Source organism: Aulostomus chinensis, chromosome 19 (genome assembly GCF_037954235.1).
Source record: "Aulostomus chinensis isolate RoL2024-O1b breed Wild chromosome 19, RoL_Achi_v1.0, whole genome shotgun sequence".
In the NCBI taxonomy this organism is placed as follows: Eukaryota; Metazoa; Chordata; class Actinopteri; order Syngnathiformes; family Aulostomidae; genus Aulostomus; species Aulostomus chinensis.
In genome coordinates this window covers 1,299,723-1,318,202 of record NC_141338.1, presented here as the reverse complement: position 1 = coordinate 1,318,202, position 18,480 = coordinate 1,299,723, and the positions used below count along the sequence as shown (strand labels likewise).

The window sequence follows — 18,480 nt, the reverse complement described above, 5'->3', positions numbered from 1 at the left end:
AGATGCTTCCCTTTCCTGTGTAATTACTCACTTTGAACGAATGTCGATCTTTACCGTGGAAGCCAAGCCGCACGTGTGTCTGGTATCGACGACTATATTCAGTCGTTTATTATTTGTTATTTTCTTGCCTCCAGGACAAAAAAAAACAAGCTGCAGGTCCTGATGGCAGCCTGGTGTCTGTCCATTCCGTGGAGTCGGTCGTCAGATGGTCCTGCAGCTTTATTTGCTGATGTAGGTCTGTGACATCACTGACACGTTGATGGGAAAACAAAGGCTGAGGTGTGTTGCAGCTCGAACAAGCCACAGTCTGCATCCATATAAAAGAGGTAGTAACAGAGAGAAAACAAAGCTAGTCCAACCCAAACAAGGGAAGAATCAACTCCCACTGCCCTGTTTATGGAGGGGCACACTTTTTTATGAGGGGAAAACCCAACTCTAACACAGATACTGCAGGAACAGGACGGGTTCCTAATGCTTCCCAGCTGGATGCTTCCCAAACACAGACAGAGGAGAGGGAGACAGCAGATCCCATCAGTAACATCATCATTAAAAACAGGAGATCAGTCAGTGAGAGCAGCGAGGACTGGAGGGCCGCTCGTGTTTCGACTCTTGACAGATGTAATTGCGAACAATCACACGTCTGGCAGCAAGAAGGTGCTTTCTCAACGCGAAAGTTGTGTTCTGCTCAGCTTTAAGTGGCAGAGTTAATGTACAGTAAACTGACAGTTTGAGGACAGACCCCAGCCCCGCCAGATGGCTGCGCCTCGCCAAACTCATGACATCATATCTGGGCGGGGCAGTACACGCAGCCAGGGTCATGATGCCAAAGACCAGACCAGAGCACAGCTGAGTCGGTCCATGCAGAGCACGTTGCCTCTCTCTCAGGAAGGTGTCAGAGTGTCTTCAACTCACCAGCAACCACTGCTGTTTAGTTCGGAATCCACCGGGTTTTCCACTGGAACTTCAGGGTTCCAGGGCTTTGGTCGTCCTCAACTGGGAATACTGAATACTACATAGTTATGGTTAATTCCCTGAGGTTAGGGGAACCTTGGTTGTTATGGTTACCACATGGTTAATGTTTCGGCATCCTTGACTCATGGCTGGAACTGTGAAACTTGCAGCTGTGTTTTGTTGACCCTCCTCCCTACACCGACAGTAGTACCTGGATTCGACATCAAAGTGATCGTTACAACGACTCATTAACTGGTGTGTTGCACTCGCACTCATCATTTTTTTGTGATTCCAGAATGCAGAAAGAGCCAGCAACAGGTAATTAGCTTGAAGCTAATTGAGACTGATGGCTAACAACAGTTTAAGTGTCCAGAAACGTCTGTTTTCAAATTCTCCTCCAGAAAAACACCTTCTTAACCCACGCCTTCTTGACGCAGCCGTAACCATGGATGACATCGCGCTCCGTCATCATTGCTGCAGCCACTAGCAGGTGTAGTCGCCCCCTCGTGCTCATATTTAGGTCTGATGTGAGGTGACAAGACTTTGGTGGTCAGAGGTGCCGCCTGACAAAGGTATCCAATCATAATCCTGTATTTCTAGATCACAATATCTCAAGTGTCTCAGTGTCAGAATCAGTAGTGGATCTGCAGGGGGAACTGAGGCAGCCCAACAGAACCGAACGTGTATGTGAAATTATGAAGGACATCAAGGAAAAAGAGGAAAATGGGATGTGACGGGGAACCCCAACCAGGCCGATGTCGTGAGAGGCTGCCAGCAAGAGTGTCTGGGAAACATTACTCTTGAAGTTCTTCATATGTTTATTGCGACAGCTGTAAATTACATGAAGTGATGTTTCCCGCAGAAACTTAGAAATTTAGCAGCATAGAACCGCCTGTAAACAGCAGAAGAACCCCGCCCGTCCGTCCATACGTGTTCCGAACAGGCAGCATGGAGGGAAGTCAATTATGAAGCGTTTATTAAAGCATTATGTCAGTGACGTTCCAAACCTGCTCCCAGGACGCTAACTATACCAGCTCAGCACAAAGGAGAGCATTGTGTGTGTGTTTGGGAGTCTATTTCCTGTCTTTTCTCATATGGTATGTATTCCATTATAATGAGATAGAAATCTTTGCTACATCGCAGGCCAAAGCCCCTGTGGTCTGCTCAGAATTGTAATTAGTGCATGTTTGGAGTGGAACGAGAGGATAAATTCAGGCTCTAGGAAGACAAACTACTTCCATGTAATCTGCCTCTGTGGGTTGACTTGTGCTGGCCAGTCAGGTCGGCTCAGGCCTGAGTTCCCCTCTCGTCTCCTCTGCCAGTTCAGGTCGATGTGACTCGTTTCCAGGCAGGTGACTTCATGTTTCAAAAATCAAAGCTGCTCTGTTTCCTTTTATAGCCACTCTCAGCTAACAGCAGCCTGACAGCTGAATGATTAGCCTTCTCCAGATAGTACAGTTTTCTTTTTGATGAGTCATGACAAAACTGACTCAGTCTGTAAACATTTTTCTTCGATATAAAGTTTGTCTCTCTGTTTTGAAAGCAGAGTTCTCAGGCGTTCTCAGGTTCTGAGTGCGTCTCTCATTTGAAGGGTTGTTGTTGAATAAAGGACCAGCCTAATGAGCATTAAAGGAGTCACAACGAACTTGGCAGGCTTTCATATTTGACCGCTGCAGGGACATCGAGGCTGACGACAGATTTCTGGCTGCTGGAGCGCCACGAGGTCCACACTGAGGTTAATACCTCGGTGGTTCCGCGCCAGCATCACGCTCACATCCTCAATCATAGCAAGTCACTCCTACATCTCTGGAAACGGGTTCAATTTTGTAGAAGATGAATTTCTTTACAACGTACACAATGATCCTCAAGCCCTTCTTCTTCTTCTTCTGCAGCTAAACTACCAGAAGCAACTACAACTCAAGCTCCTTTGTACCATCCTGACGGGACCCCCAGCGTTCCCCACGCTGGGCCGCCCTCAGACCCCGACAGAGCTGAAATTCAAGCAAGAAGACCAGTCGTATCTTGGCCAACAGCCACACCAGAGACGGGTCACACCCCCACCCCAGGGGCGCTCACCACCGCGTCAGATGACTTCGACATTCAACAGTTTGTCCACTTTGACAAGGAGGTGTCGGTACCAGTTAGAGGAGACATCTTGTCCCCCATGCAGCTCCCATCCTTACCCACCACCCGCTCGCAGCCAGCGCACCTGGACATCTCCCATGGGGGGTCAAGCCGAGGCGAGAGCAGCGGGGAGGGAGGCAGCAGCGATGACGGCTCAAGCGGAGCCGAGGTGGTGGCTGTGATTCCCCCCGTACAGCTGGGAGTGGAGGGCACGTCTGGGCCGTTGTCTCACCGAGAGGTGCCTCCAGAGGTGGACCCACGTCGTCCTGCAGTGGTGTTCAAAGAGGACGTCCCACCTGGAGATTCTCTAACCTTCAACGTGGACCAGCAACTGGTGCTTCCTGGTGACGTGGAGTCATCGGCCAAACCACCTGTCCATGTCATCATCGTCAATGTGAACAGCCAGAATCAGTCAGGTGAGTCTGATTCCTGGAGCTACGTCACAAGCAGCAAATTCTGACTCAAACCAAAATGCGTGTTTCATGAAACAGACTTCAGGGCTCCTGGTTGGTTGAGCTCAGCGGGGACCGCCCACCTCCAGAGCGGCTCCGCTTCTGGAAGAATATTCCAATTCCTCCACTCAAGTTTCAGCAAAACATTTGTAAAACATTTGAGTCAGAACAAAAAACTCAACAATAAACAGAGCAAAAGGCACAGCTGCAAGACTGAACGTAATTATCTTACATTGTTTAGAAGAACTTGATTTGTGCCCAACTGCCTCCTTGTGTTGCTGGTAGCTAACTTGTAACTGATGCTATCAAAAGGGTTGCAACATCCTCACCATTTCTCGTCTGCTAGAACTCAAGAAAAAGTGTCTGGCAGCGACCAGTTGAGTAAAAATATCCCACCAATGTGAGTCTTCTACCCGCTTACCGGCGGTGAAGGGACCTGGGATGGTTATGACATCACAGCTGATGATACGCTCCTCCATCATGGCTGATGGCTACAAATCTGCAGTGTGAAGTCACCAGATTGTCCTCTGGTTTTAAACTTTCTCACATCTTTACTGAGAATTCAGTTTGTTACACAATAAATGTAACAAGGAAAAGCACAAACTGTCCTATGAAAGCTGACCAGGTCTGGACCCCCAGTGTGCGATCACATGACAAACGTGGCCGTCTAATCTGTTACCTTGACTGAACTCACGTTTCCACTGATTCTTGCTGTGCTCGCTCCTCTCTCTCTCTCCATTTTTTTGACGAGCCCTTTGTGCTTTGGGATGTCACAGTCTCAACTTTCCCCCCGAAACGTTTCAGTTGCAAGGAACCTTCATCTGTCTGAGGAACCTCGTGTTCCTTTTGTTGTTCTCTCATGAATGTTCCTGTAACCTGTGCAGTCCTCCTGTAGGGAGCAGCTAAAGGTACCTCGCTAGTTGCTTGTGTGATGACAGACTCACACAGAAAGAGTTGCAGATGTGATGAGGTCAGCCGTCTCGGCTTCGGCCAACTTTCTAGCTGAACATGTTGCAAACCCATCCGAGGGTCTCGGCTGGGAACGCCGCCCAACCTCATGAATACTCAAACTTGTCCTTTCTCCTTACCTCTCTGTCTCCCTCACACATAAATACAAACTGGTGGTGCGATGAAGTGATTCCTCGGACGTCTAAGTGTTCTGCGTTCTGCTCTGTATATCAGAGGACAGAACTGGAACAAACCACAGATTGTTGAACCTCACTGGCTGTTCTCCGGGGAGCTGCCTGAACTACCGCGACCAACAGTTTCATCACTACACTCTCCTCCTCTCCCTCCTCCCCACATTTATGTCACCAACATGGATGGATTACTGACGGGGGCCCAAAGGCTCGGGGGCCCCGGAGCAGAACCTCTGAGGGAGGTTTTTAACATTTCTCCAGATCCTGTGATATTATTTACCTCTGCAAGGGAGCACGGTCGTGAGTTTCAGAACTTTCACTCACTCTTCTACTAAATGTAAATCTGCAACCATCATAGAAGGTTATGTTCCCTGAAGTGGGCGGGGGGTCTTCCAGAATAATTTTCGGATCATTTCCTAAATTTGATGGCCTGTTTTCCCATGATTGTGTAAGAAACCAAGGGAATTTAATGGGTGTAAAATCACAAATCAGCTTTGAAAAAAGACAGAAAGCAACAACCGCCGACGCTTCATTTGTCACAGTGACAGGTTCAACCCAGAGTTCAATTCCTGAAACATCCGTTGTAGAAAAAAAAACACGTGCTGGAACGTCTCGGAAAACCAACAGAAGCTCTAAGCATGAGTTCTTATTTCTTAACAGTTTGGTGCTGTTCAATTAGCGTCACGCCCATAAATCCACAAAAGGCTGGAAAAGCTTCTTCTCTGATGCTTCTGTGTCTGAACCAACAAGTTCACCAGACTTACTGGTTGCCAGGCAACAGAGACTCCAGGAAGTCACCTGAGCCCAGCTGATGTCGTCTATCTCAACCCCCATTACACTCACTCTCATCACAATACACGTGTTTGTTGCCACACACACACACATACACACACACACACACACACACACACACACACACACACACACACACACCCCCGCCGGTCCAAGTGGACCCATCCTCCAGGAGCTTTGTTTATTGTTGAAGTACTGGGGGGAGTTCTGTTGCAGAGGTCATACATCATCAGGTAAAGCGAGCGCCGCTTGGTGTGAGGCCCACCGGCTCACTCGTTCCAGGGGAAATCGAAGCGCCGAGTGCTTTGATGAAGCGTCTTCCTGTTTCTGTCTCAGGGTCTGAGTCACTCCGAGGGCTTTTTGACATTGGGCTCCATGTTGTGGCTAACGCAGGTTAGCTAGTTAAATGTGCCCAGTTCAAAGGGGAGCTTGCCGCCTGGTCACAGCATGAGTCGGAGCGCGTCCTCGCACAAGATAAATACTCCCAGCTCAGTGCTGGTCTGCGTTTTACTGCCGTTTCCTCTGATGGAGCTTCCATCTGCACTGTGGGGTCGTAACCAAGGTACACATGCATGAGCTGCACCAAGGGACCTCGGTCCAGACCCCACCGACCCCTGACCATCCAGATGTGCTCCTGGAGACTTGATTGGGTGATTCGCCTCATCTCAGTTATCGTTTTGCAAACCAGATAATCAAGACAAACGATAATTGTGCTTTCATCCGTTTCACAATGATGCTTTTTTCATTTAGTCCTATCGATCCACCCCTCTAGTCCGTGTGCTGTTTACTGATGTACGTGAATGCGTACAATAAAACATGAATATGTGTCAAGCCAGTGTTAATTAGCTCCTGGTTTTTGGACTCCTTGGTGGGATCTAACTTTCCTCTTTGGTTTGTCTCCAGTTGACCACATCCTGGAGCTCCTCAACAAGCCTGGTAACGCCATCGATGGCTCGCAGTCCAACTTCCCCCAAATGACCGACCTGTCACAGGTGATCAGTGACACCGTCCACAGCAGCGGAGATGCGGACTCTCACTTCCACCTGCCTCCAACTGTCAGCTTTGTCAATGGAAAACACGAGGTGGAGATAATTCACTCTTTTTACTTAGCACCAATTGCGGGGATTGATGAGGCATTGATCAGTGGAGACGTTTTGACTCCTTCCTGTACTTTTGATCCAATCAGGTAAAATTTGAACCCAAGATGCCAGAAGAAGCCCGAGGGGATCAGTTTGAGACGGCCACTCCAGTTAGAGTGGAAATGAGGGAGGGGGAAGACAGCATGTCGGCCTTTGACTACGGCACCATCGAGGTCCACAGCGAGGACACACCTGCGGAGGCCATCACTCATCATCCAGATACTCTGACAGCCTCTGATTCCTTCTATGATGCCGCCACCCACGGTGCCACATCATCAGGCCCTGCTGGCTCCACCAACGAGGACAACGAGGGATCTGCTGACACCGCTTTTCCCACCACCCCAGCTTCAGACAGCCAGTCTGTTGTGAGGACTGACGAGACAGAAATCGGGGGGACGGAGCCTCCTACTTCTGTACCAGTAGCACAATCAGAGGAGACCCCGTCCCAGAGCCAGACGGAGGATGTGGAAGGGTCTACATCTGGGGAGGATGAGGATTCCGGGCAAGATGTTGACCCAGCAGAGATGCCCAAGCTCACCAGCACTCCACCCTCAATTTACTCTTCCCTTCACCCACAGCAGGCGCCACCTCCAGCGGAGCAAGTCTTGGTAGCTGGACCAGCTGTTGACCGGGTCAGAGAGGCAGACTCAGGTGCAGACCAGCTGTCTGGGGAGAGGGAGGTTTCTGAAGAGCGGGGCAGCCTGGTTCCTGGGGAGGCAGCCCACCACCCTCAAGAGCCTCACCGTGACCCCCAGGAGACCACCACAAGCTCCATATTTTCCACCACCTCACATTTGTACACCTTCGACCACAACACCCACTCCGTCCCTCAGTGGGCACTGATCCCTGACCCGGATGCCACGCCGCTCCCAGAGGAGAATTTCATGGACAGAGAGATCATTCCTCATTTGATGGAGCCAGGAAAACATCCTGAGATTCTTGAGGAGCACGCCGCCACAGAGCAACCACAGATAGTGTACCCGGTGGAGGCTCGCACCGTGAATGTCAGAGGTAGAATGTTTCACACGAAAGAAAAAGACGACTTTGATCAGTGAGCTACTCAGCTCAGAACATAGTTCCTGTTGTCAGCCTCTGTCTTTTGCCAACGACAAGCTTGTACATCTCTCACTGAGTACGAGGAGCAGAGTCTAACAAGTCCAACCCTTCTTTCGTCAAGTATTTCAGGAACACGCACATCCCTTAATGGGTGCTGAGTAAAAAAAGAACAACATCCAGACACACAGTTAGTCAGTGAACAGAAGGAAACCTTTGACCAGTGAGTGGCCAGTGTCCCTCGGCTCTCTCCTCTGTTCGCATCAGTTATTACAACGATTCTGTGCCTGAGCATATCGAATATTTGTTGCAGTAGCTTAGCAGTTTAGCTTCTTGTGACACAAAAGCTGGAACAAGGGAACAGATACAAAACTGTGGGAGACGTTTAACAGCAACCAAAGTCAGCCGCTTGTTGCCTCCATCCTGAACCTCCATCTTGTCCTTTTATCTCACACAAATGAGCATTTGAGCCCAGCAGCTACAAAATGTCTCCATGTGAACTCCAGTAGTTCCCTGAAGGAGTTCATCAGAGGAGGGTTAGACGAATTGGCATCAGCTCTCTGTACTCAGTAAATATCTTAGCGGCTTCACAATGGCAAAATATCGGAAACTGATTCCAGGGTAACCAGATCCACGAATCCGGGTCACCAGTTTCTTATAGTGTCTGTCATTAGTAGTTTGACTTTTCAGCTCCAGGTGATGATTTACTGGGTTGGTAAGTGAAACCAGCTGCTGAATGTTGGAGACGCCTCCCTTCATTAAATTCACACCTGTTGAACTTTCCACTGTAACTTGAAACATGAGCAGTTTACAATGATACAGGTGGAAGAGTTACATTCCGTAGCATCGTCGCTCTTGACGGAGCAACATCATCAAGAGCAACTTTCTGATATGTAGACAGCAACCTAGCTGGCTCATCGATGCAAACACCAAAAGCCAGCTAACTCACTTTAAAAGGGTCCTACATGAACACTTTATTCACTTGATATTTGCTGGCAGAGCTAAAGTTGTTCTTTAAAGCTGCAGCTCAATGAACTGTTTGGTCTCTTTACTCTTCGGGAGCTGCAGCACTGCCGACACTTTCAGTGAGTTCCTTCCGTTGTATTTGTGTAGATCTCCTGCCTTGTTCCACCAACGTGTGTCAGAATGGAGGCTCGTGCTACGAGAATAGACTTGAAAGTATCTGTGTCTGTGCACCTGGATACGCTGGTCAGCACTGTGAAACAGGTGAGCTCCTCTTAGTTAACACGCCACATTGACCCCAGACTGACAGACGTATGGCGTGGAGATATTTAGGCTTGAGGTCTGTGTTTGCAGATGTCGACGAGTGCCAGTCCAACCAGTGTCAGAATGGAGGCACCTGTCTGGACGGAGTCAACTCCTTCACCTGTCTCTGCCTGCCCAGCTACACCGGGGAGCGCTGTGAGCAAGGTGAGTCGCCCCTGAAGTCTGACATCATCAGATGAAAACACAATGAAGCCTCATTTAGTAACTCCAGTTATGCCTTGTTAGGGTTATCAGCAGTCAGCAGCTAGCATCACCCCTGATGAGCTAGCAGCACTCCTGATGAGCTAGCAGCAGCAGTAATTAGCTAGCAGCACTCCTGATGAGCTAGCAGCACTCCTGATGAGCTAGCAGCACTCCTGATGAGCAAGCAGCACTCCTGATGAGCTCGCAGCAGCAGTAATTAGCTAGCAGCACTCCTGATGAGCTCGCAGCAGCAGTAATTAGCTCGCAGCAGCAGTAATTAGCTAGCAGCAGCAGTAATTAGCTAGCAGCACTCCTGATGAGCTCGCAGCAGCAGTAATTAGCTCGCAGCAGCAGTAATTAGCTAGCAGCAGCAGTAATTAGCTAGCAGCACTCCTGATGAGCTAGCAGCACTCCTGACGAGCTAGCAGCACTCCTGATGAGCTCGCAGCAGCAGTAATTAGCTAGCAGCACTCCTGATGAGCTCGCAGCAGCAGTAATTAGCTCGCAGCAGCAGTAATTAGCTAGCAGCAGCAGTAATTAGCTAGCAGCACTCCTGATGAGCTAGCAGCACTCCTGACGAGCAAGCAGCACTCCTGATGAGCTCGCAGCAGCAGTAATTAGCTAGCAGCACTCCTGATGAGCTAGCAGCACTCCTGACGAGCTAGCAGCACTCCTGATGAGCAAGCAGCACTCCTGATGAGCTCGCAGCAGCAGTAATTAGCTAGCAGCACTCCTGATGAGCTAGCATCACCCCTGATGAGCTAGCAGCACTCCTGATGAGCTAGCAGCACTCCTGATGAGCTAGCAGCACTCCTGACGAGCTAGCAGCACTCCTGATGAGCTCGCAGCAGCAGTAATTAGCTCGCAGCACTCCTGATGAGCTAGCAGCACTTCTGATGAGCTCGCAGCACTCCTGATGAGCTCGCAGCACTCCTGATGAGCTCGCAGCACTCCTGATGAGCTCGCAGCAGCAGTAATTAGCTCGCAGCACTCCTGATGAGCTAGCAGCACTCCTGATGAGCTCGCAGCAGCAGTAATTAGCTCGCAGCACTCCTGATGAGCTAGCAGCACTCCTGATGAGCTCGCAGCAGCAGTAATTAGCTCGCAGCAGCAGTAATTAGCTAGCAGCACTCCCGATGAGCTAGCAGAGGCTGTCAGATGCTAGCAGCAGTGATGACATGATGATTATATTACACATACCCTGTATCTGATAGACTCAACATAAATTCTTGGAATCAAAAGAAGCTCCTCTGTGAATTTGTTTACATTGTTGCTCAACAAAAAAGTCAAAAGTCAACTTGCTAGCCCAGGGGAGCCTGACTAGCTAGTTGACCATCAGGCAGAAGACAGAGATGAGGAGAAATTAGGTTTGAATTTTGCCGCTCATCCGTCTTTTTTCTTGTCATCGCTTCATTAACTCAGGTCACAGGGTTTGTTTCCAGTCTGATCTCTTCACCCTACAGCTGTCAGATGACTTATGACTGTTAGAAAGAATAGCCAAAGCTGTTTTGTAGCAAAAATTCAGAATTGTTATGTATTTTAAAACATGTATAAGCTAGCTGGATGCACACACACACACACACACACACACACACACAGGTGGTACACACACAGGTGGTGAGTGTGTCTTTGCTCCTCCCTCCTGGGAGTCGGCTCTCCTGCTCTCAGGATCGATACGTCTGTCTCCATGTAGTCATCGCTCTTAATGTCTCTGTCATTGCAATGCTTGAAAAGTGCAGCCTCAACCAAAATATCTCTGTTGAGCAAAATGAGCTTCATCTTCCGTCTTATTGTCAGTCAGGGTCAGAACATGAAAAGCCCACCTGCTCTGGTGGACTCTGTCGCTCATTCATCCACGAGCAGAGCCACAGCTGGCGTCTTGGTGCTGGTTGCCAGTGGAAAGATGGACAGGATTAGATAATCGCTCTATTATTTTGCCAGAAAGTGTTTGCAGCTGTGTGAGATGCAGTCACTGATGTAACTGTAGCCACCGAACTCAAGCCCAGCCCACTCACAGCGTCAGACAAGTTCGACTGTTCTATTCAAATTGAAGTCTCGCATGGAACCGACGGACTTCTGCCTCTAATTTCTGGTTTTATTTTGACTTCACTACAATAAATGGATAGGAAAGAAGTGCCGAAGTAACCAGATCTTGATGCTGATTTGTAGAAAATAGGAGTGAATGCTTCTTCATGTCTGTACATGAGACCACAAGCAAACCGCTTTTGAAACGCTTTGGCGCTCAGACTGATGAAGTGTCACTTTTAGGTTTTGATGGGGTCCAAAGTTGTCCCAGCTCAAACGCAAATGACTAGAAGTTGGTGGCCGCTGCTCCTAAGATAGAGGAAATGATAATTCCTCCATGTGGGATGGTTCTCTCCTCTACTCATGCGATGACATCGTGTTGACAAACGTATCAGACGTTGACTAGTGTCCGCGCTCCTTCCCGGCAGACATGGAGGTGTGTGGATTCGGGTGGCTGAAGTTCCAGTCTCACTGTTATAAGTACTTCACCCACCGTCGGACGTGGGACGCTGCTGAGAGGGAGTGTCGGCTGCACGGCGCCCACCTGGCCAGCATCCTGTCGCAGGAGGAGCAGGAGTACGTCAACCGTAAGTGACTGCTGCGTGATGCATGAGGCCTCTTTCACAGCGCGCCTGCGCCTCCTGTTCATTGAGTTTGTGTCGAGCGCAGGGCTGAGTGACGACACCACGGTGCATCTGACAGGAGGGAATCTGTAGGATCGCAACAAAAAACTTCCCAATGAGAGGAAACTCCCACACGATGTTTTCACGAACCGCCACCCTCCTCTTCCTCGTCGCTGCTGAAGAACGACAGCCGTGACTTTCCTCTCTTCATAAGAAAGTTGCGCGGTGCTTCCACGCTACGGTAAACCAGTGGAGCAGATGAAGAAACCGCTTGCTGGCGTCTCTTTCGCTCGCCTGCACCTGGCACTGAGATGGCGCTGATTAGAGCCCTATGCCATGGTCCGCGCGCGTCCCTGTGCTTTGCCCAGCGGCGTGCAAGGAAAACGCCATCATCGTGTTGCACTAAACGTTTCAGTTCCATGTTCTGAAGGATTGGACCCCGGGGTTGGTTTGTATTTCATTCACCGCCTGATTTATAGGAGATTTTATTCCCGGCGACATTGTGGAGGATGGATTCTTTACAGCTGACGGCATCGTCGTATTTATGGAGTGATCATGGAGACACCCACAATCCTCTGGTGGAGCCTCCAACACCCACAATCCTCTGGTGGAGCCTCCAACATGTCAGCAACCCACAACAGGAGTTTTCAGTCTGGTTTTATGGGTTCAATGAATGAAGTCTCACATGCCCCGTTAAGTTGAGTCAGATTTGATTCATCCACCCATCCATCCATTGGCAGAAAGGTATCTTGGTGTCAACACACTGGTCTAATTCTTCATCAATGCACTCTATTATATATATTTCCAGCTCTCTTGATTCAGTTGTCATCGGCAGCCACCAGGTGGTAACGTGTTTGAGCAAACTCTTTGCATACAAATGTGGCATTCAGAGTAAGTGAAAAGTCTGGTGAGAATGAGCAGTGACAACACCCATCCATCCCTTCATCTATCCCTTCATCCACCCATCCATCCCTTCATCCATCCCTTCATCTATCCCTTCATCCACCCATCCATCCCTTCATCTATCCCTTCATCCACCCATCCATCCCTTCATCTATCCCTTCATCCACCCATCCATCCCTTCATCTATCCCTTCATCCACCCATCCATCCCTTCATCTATCCCTTCATCCACCCATCCATCCCTTCATCTATCCCTTCATCCACCCATCCATCCCTTCATCTATCCCTTCATCCACCCATCCATCCCTTCATCTATCCCTTCATCCACCCATCCATCCCTTCATCTATCCCTTCATCCACCCACCCATCCATCCCTTCATCTATCCCTTCATCCATCCCTTCATCCATCCCTTCATCTATCCCTTCATCCACCCATCCATCCATCCCTTCATCCACCCATCCATCCATCCCTTCATCTATACCTTCATCCATCCCTTCATCCATCCCTTCATCTATCCCTTCATCCACCCACCCATCCATCCCTTCATCTATCCCTTCATCCACCCACCCATCCACCAGCGACCCTTCGGTTGCCAGACAGCCTCTGTACCTCTGAGCCACGCCGCCCCCAGATTTGATTTATTTGGCTCAAAGTCACGCTACGCCTCAGGGGCTCTCAAGTTTTTACCTTCAGGCGTAGCGTCACACAAAGCCTCTGGAGGGAGCCGTTCTCCCGCGGCGGCTGTTGCTCAGCTGCTCTCAGAACTAGAAATTGTGACCTTTGGCAACCAAAGACTCTTTAACAGCAAAAAGCCTCCGGTGTGGCGGTCCCACCGGGCTCTACCGGTCTCAGCCAGGACTGGTCTAGAGGACTACTTAGGCTCCGAGCTGGAGGACTCCACTAGTTAGGGTCCATGTTGGAGGAAACATCTGTGCTGTGATCCGGTGACGAGTGCTGTTAAGATAAAAGAAGGCGGTTTAAACAGGGACGTTCCACAGAACGGGCCGGCGTCGGAACACCACGCCGTCCCGCCGGTTTATTGAGGAAGCTGCTGACTGAGATGAAACGGAAGCATGCCATGCCCGACGGCAGCTCAGCCCCAAGACTTCCTGCTCGCTTGTTTGTTCACACTTGATTATTCACCAGCGAGCTCCCGCTGCTGCACACGTGTTCCGACCGCAAGTCCAATTCAGAGAATCCACACGCGGTTTTATCTGCATGTGTTGCTGCGGCTGGAAGCTCAGGCAGTGACTCAAGTGTGTTCTGTGTAGGTCTGGGCAGCGACTACCAGTGGATCGGACTCAACGACAGGATGTTCGAGAGGGACTTCCGATGGACTGACGGCAGGCCCATGGTGAGAGACACTGACCCGCAAAACTCTCATTGCAAGCCAGGCTCACTAAGATACGACCCAATCACAGTTTGTGACTCTGAGTGTTTTAACGATAAAAGAAACGGCTTTCTAGAAATGAGATTCTTGTCTTCTAAAAGAAGAACCTCTATCCCTCCGACATGCTGCTGGTTAGACTTTGCATTGTCGAGTTCAAGAGCGAATTAGACGAGAAAATAGAGGGACATCCATGGTGCCATTGTAAAGTTTCAAACCTCAAAAGTTCAAAGTTTTTCATGTTCTGGACCCCAAGTTAAACCGACCCTGCCAACCTTGACAGTGACATTCTCCCCCTGCGCCGTTGGTCAACCAGAGGAAGAGTGGATTCCCTTTCTGGGCGTTCGACTCCTCTCCTGATTGGTTGAAACAAAGCAGGAACATAAAGAACATCCTGTGTGCCAGAGGGTTGAGGCTGGGTTAACAAGGCCGCACTGCACGACTCCAACAAATACATTTCCACATGTATTTGTTTGAAAACGTTACATGACATCATCCTACCTGAATGGGTCACAGCGTCTGACACACACACACACACACACACACACACACACACACATACACACACATACACAAACACACACACACATACACACACACACATACACACACACACATACACATACACACACACACATACACACACACACACACACACACACACATACACACACACACACACACACACATACACACACACACACAGAGTTGCTGAAGCATGTGAGCTGACTTATGAAAACAGGGCTGGATGAGAGCCGGACATCTGATACTGGGGTTGTTGTAATGTGTTATCATGGAGGAGGAGGCCACGCCCCCACAGCAGCAGCAGCGCTTGTCTCCACACGTGAGGACATGTCTCTCCTCATGCTAACTCCTGTCCACCTGCATGTAGTTTCTTCTCTTCCCTTTAAAGTCACGGCAGCAACACGTTTGTGGGCTGATGGAGCCGAGCGAGGGGAGACCAGCTCGCCTCAGTGGCGCCACTCTCTGGTCTCTCTGTGAATTACATCCAGTCACATGTGTTTGATTACCAGCGTCTCCTCAGAGGCGCTGATGTCACTCCCCTCACACCTTCAGTGCCTCGTGTATCGAGGTCACTTCAACGCCAGCAAGATTCTACTTATCATGTTTAAAAGCTGCATTTAAAGGACTGGATCTCCGTGCGCCGCCGTCGGCCAACCAGAGAAAATGAGAAAATGTCCCATCCCAGACTTCTCTCTCTTGTGATCACAAATGTCAGGCAGCAGTTTTGATGGCCCGTTCTCTTGATGGGACCACATTTCCCATCATCCCACCTCGTGTTGAAGCGAGGAGAGAGTTTGTTGACTGAGATTTGTGAGATTTAAATGAAAACTTTGGGATTATTTCAATGTCGTCAATCATCTGAGAGCATCATTGTTGACTCTGACCGACTCCCATAGTCGCCAAAATGCCACGGATCCATTGATCCACCAGGTTACTTAGCAACAGCTCTGCTGGTGGTGCTGGTCATCTGGTCAGCTGGTTCATAGATCCGGTCTCAGCACCAGGCGTTATCAGAACTTATTCCCAGCTTTGTTGTCAGGGTGATGAGCGTGGACTCCTGGCCTTCAGCAGCTGGACGAGTTCTGACAGCAGCTGTGAGAACAGCGGTGGCAGGATCAGCTGACGGGGCGCTGCATCGCAGGGCCTCTGGTTTTGGGGAATGAGATCATCAGTAAACCCGTGTTTATGAGAGTTTTTATTGGGTGTTTCACAATAAAGTGTGAAAGTGAAGTGTGTGTCCTCACAGCAATACGAGCACTGGAGGCCCAACCAGCCGGACAGCTTCTTCCAGTCAGGAGAGGACTGTGTGGTGATGATCTGGCACGAGGGAGGACAGTGGAACGATGTTCCCTGCAACTATCACCTCACCTTCACCTGCAAGAAGGGAACAGGTAGGAACCCGGGTTCTACTCCCAGAGCCAGTTAACCCCCCCGCTCCTGTTTCTGACAGACGGCCTGACCTGCTCTCTGCCCTCCAGTGTCCTGCGGCCAGCCTCCGGTGGTGAAGGACGCGCGAGTGTTCGGGGCCTTGAAGCCGCGCTATGAGATCAACTCTTTGGTTCGCTATCACTGTAAACAGGGCTTGATCCAGAGACACACCCCCACTGTACGCTGCCGTCCCAACGGCCAATGGGACGTCCCCAAAGTCACCTGCATGAGTCGTGAGTACTCACTGTCAGTTCTGTACTTGCAAGGGTTCATCTTTTTGTACTCAGTTCTTTTTTTTCCCATTGACCTTGAAAGCTGCAAAATGACGCGTAGTTTTGTTGTCTTTTGTTGGCGCTGGATGTGATCGTCTGAAAACAAGCCGTCAATCACGTAACTGAACGCCTCACTCGGGGTTCCACCCCCAGCCGGTGTCCTGGATGACAGGAGGGTTCTGACCCGTTTACTCTCTAAGTGGACCGACTCATACAAGTTCTTCCTGGTAGAACATTTATGCCCCACAGCCTGGAGACGGGAGCACCGATGAAGGCGGTGCTTCTGTAGATCCCAGCCTCCCTTCCTCTGAGAACGTTCCCTCAGAGGAAGGGAGGCTGGCGGCTGTTCTAACCTCTAACTTTCTCTTCTGATGTGTCTCATCAGCTGCAGCCTTCCAGTCGTTTACTCTCCGTCGCCGCAGCAACCAGATTGACGAGCAGCAGCACAAGCCGTACACCCATCACACCCATCACACCAAGAGCCACCCGAAACACAGCCAAGCAGAGCCGGAGCAGAGTCATGGGCTCCTGCAGAACCTCTGGACCCCCCTGCAGAGCCGCTTCCAGCAGCTGCTGAGAGAGAAGAGGCACCACTGAGGTTCCGAAGACCAGCGCTGTGTCGGCCGCGTCCAGAACCATCGACAGACAGTTCAGTAGCACTGTCTGTCGATGGTTCTCCTCAGAACCCCGGAGATGTTCATCAGCACATTGGCCGAACTCCACAACGCGCCGAGATCTGAGCAGGAACACCAGAGAATTTAGTTTCCTTTGTACAGTCAAGACTCCCTGCAGGCCCACGGGTTCCTGCATGTTTAAGCTCCTCTAACTTCAGCGCCTCCTGTGACATCACGGGAGAGTGAACCCTTCGCCTCGCCGACCGGAGTCGGACTCTTTCCACGTATGAGCTTCATTCTCAGCTCTCCAGGTTTGATTAGTTCCAGATGAGCTGTGACAGCGAGGACGACCACGGCGGTCGTGTCAGCCTCTGCAGGGTCTCCACTCCACAGCTGAGGCGCCGCCTCGGCGACTTCTCCCGCGTCCGTGACATCACCACAAGGGAGTGAACCACCTCCCGGTCGTTCAGGCGTCTGCACTGTCGCCCTCCTCCTTTCCTCTCTGTTGTAGCCGCCGGTCGCTACGTGGTTTGGGAAATCAGATTCAGACCAGAACGAGAATAAACAGGAAGTGACATCGTAACTCTAGCTCTCCATTTCTTACACTTAGTGAGACAGTTTACCTGACATGATGCTATGTCCTTGTGCTGTCTGTAACCATGGAAACGTGTCCTCCAGTCACACGAGGGCTGATTTGATTCTCAACTCTCCCTGCCCTTCAAAATAAGAGCTCAGAGTTTATCAGCATGACCGTGAAGGCTTTTAGCCGGCATTAGCTAGTAGCTAATTAGTGGAATTAAATTATTGTCATGTTTCATTTGTGCAGCTGGTTTGGACCCGTGGTTCTGGTTGATTTCCAGTTAAGATTTTTTCACAAACTGTTGTAGCAGAGCAAAGTTTTGAAGGGAAGGAGGGGGTTTGACAGGGCGGCGCTGGACGAGGAGGCGGTTCTATATCATGAATGTGTAGCGTGTGCTCTTCCTCTTGGGTTTCTATTCTAGACACGTGAAGCCATATGAACTTAACTTATTGTGTAGGGGACATCTAAGAATGGACTGTGATATTAATAAAGAGGCTCTGTTACTGGTGACTTCCTCGCTGTTTACACCTTCTGTCGCGCTCCTTCATGTAGTCATGTGACGCTGCCTCCTCCATCTGCTGCATTTGTCCAGATGTTGGCGTGTTTTAGGGGTTTTTTACGTCACCAAAAAGTCTGCTTCTTCCTAACAGTTTCTACTGACGGTTCTGAGTTGTTTTGTTTCATTTTTCTGGACTCGACAAGCAGCAGAAGGCGACTCCAGAATGTAGAGACGGTTCTGGTGAGTTCTCACAGGTCTGATGAGCGCTTAAACACGAGTCCGGTCCTCGTCTCCGCAGAGATGTGATGGGTTTTAAGAGGACGCCGTCTGTCCGCTCTCCTCTGAGGCTGTGTATGATGTGGTGTGTGTCATGTGACTGTGTCCCTCCTCCACATGGCTAATGGACTCTATCTGTAGTTCTGGAGCTTTTATGAAATTATTGTCATCTCAAGTTACTGTGAGTGTCCGTCAGCTGTGTGTGCAACAATGAGAACAATTAAAACA

General features: G+C 49.9%; 1 protein-coding gene across 3 annotated transcripts in view; it reads left to right on the top strand.

Moving 5' to 3' along the window:
* Nucleotides 1-18,480, top strand: part of vcanb (versican b) — a 25,366-nt gene extending 6,886 nt beyond the window's left edge. For all 3 annotated transcript variants that reach the window (XM_086188394.1, XM_086188395.1, XM_086188393.1), the window contains exons 7-16: nucleotides 2,844-3,491; nucleotides 6,362-6,540; nucleotides 6,645-7,608; nucleotides 8,764-8,877; nucleotides 8,968-9,081; nucleotides 11,574-11,732; nucleotides 13,943-14,025; nucleotides 15,830-15,974; nucleotides 16,062-16,244; nucleotides 16,669-18,480. In XM_086188394.1, the coding sequence (XP_086044520.1) occupies nucleotides 2,844-3,491; nucleotides 6,362-6,540; nucleotides 6,645-7,608; nucleotides 8,764-8,877; nucleotides 8,968-9,081; nucleotides 11,574-11,732; nucleotides 13,943-14,025; nucleotides 15,830-15,974; nucleotides 16,062-16,244; nucleotides 16,669-16,880 (2,801 nt within the window). In that variant the 3' untranslated portion in view covers nucleotides 16,881-18,480. The remainder of the gene's footprint in view (nucleotides 1-2,843; nucleotides 3,492-6,361; nucleotides 6,541-6,644; nucleotides 7,609-8,763; nucleotides 8,878-8,967; nucleotides 9,082-11,573; nucleotides 11,733-13,942; nucleotides 14,026-15,829; nucleotides 15,975-16,061; nucleotides 16,245-16,668) is intronic.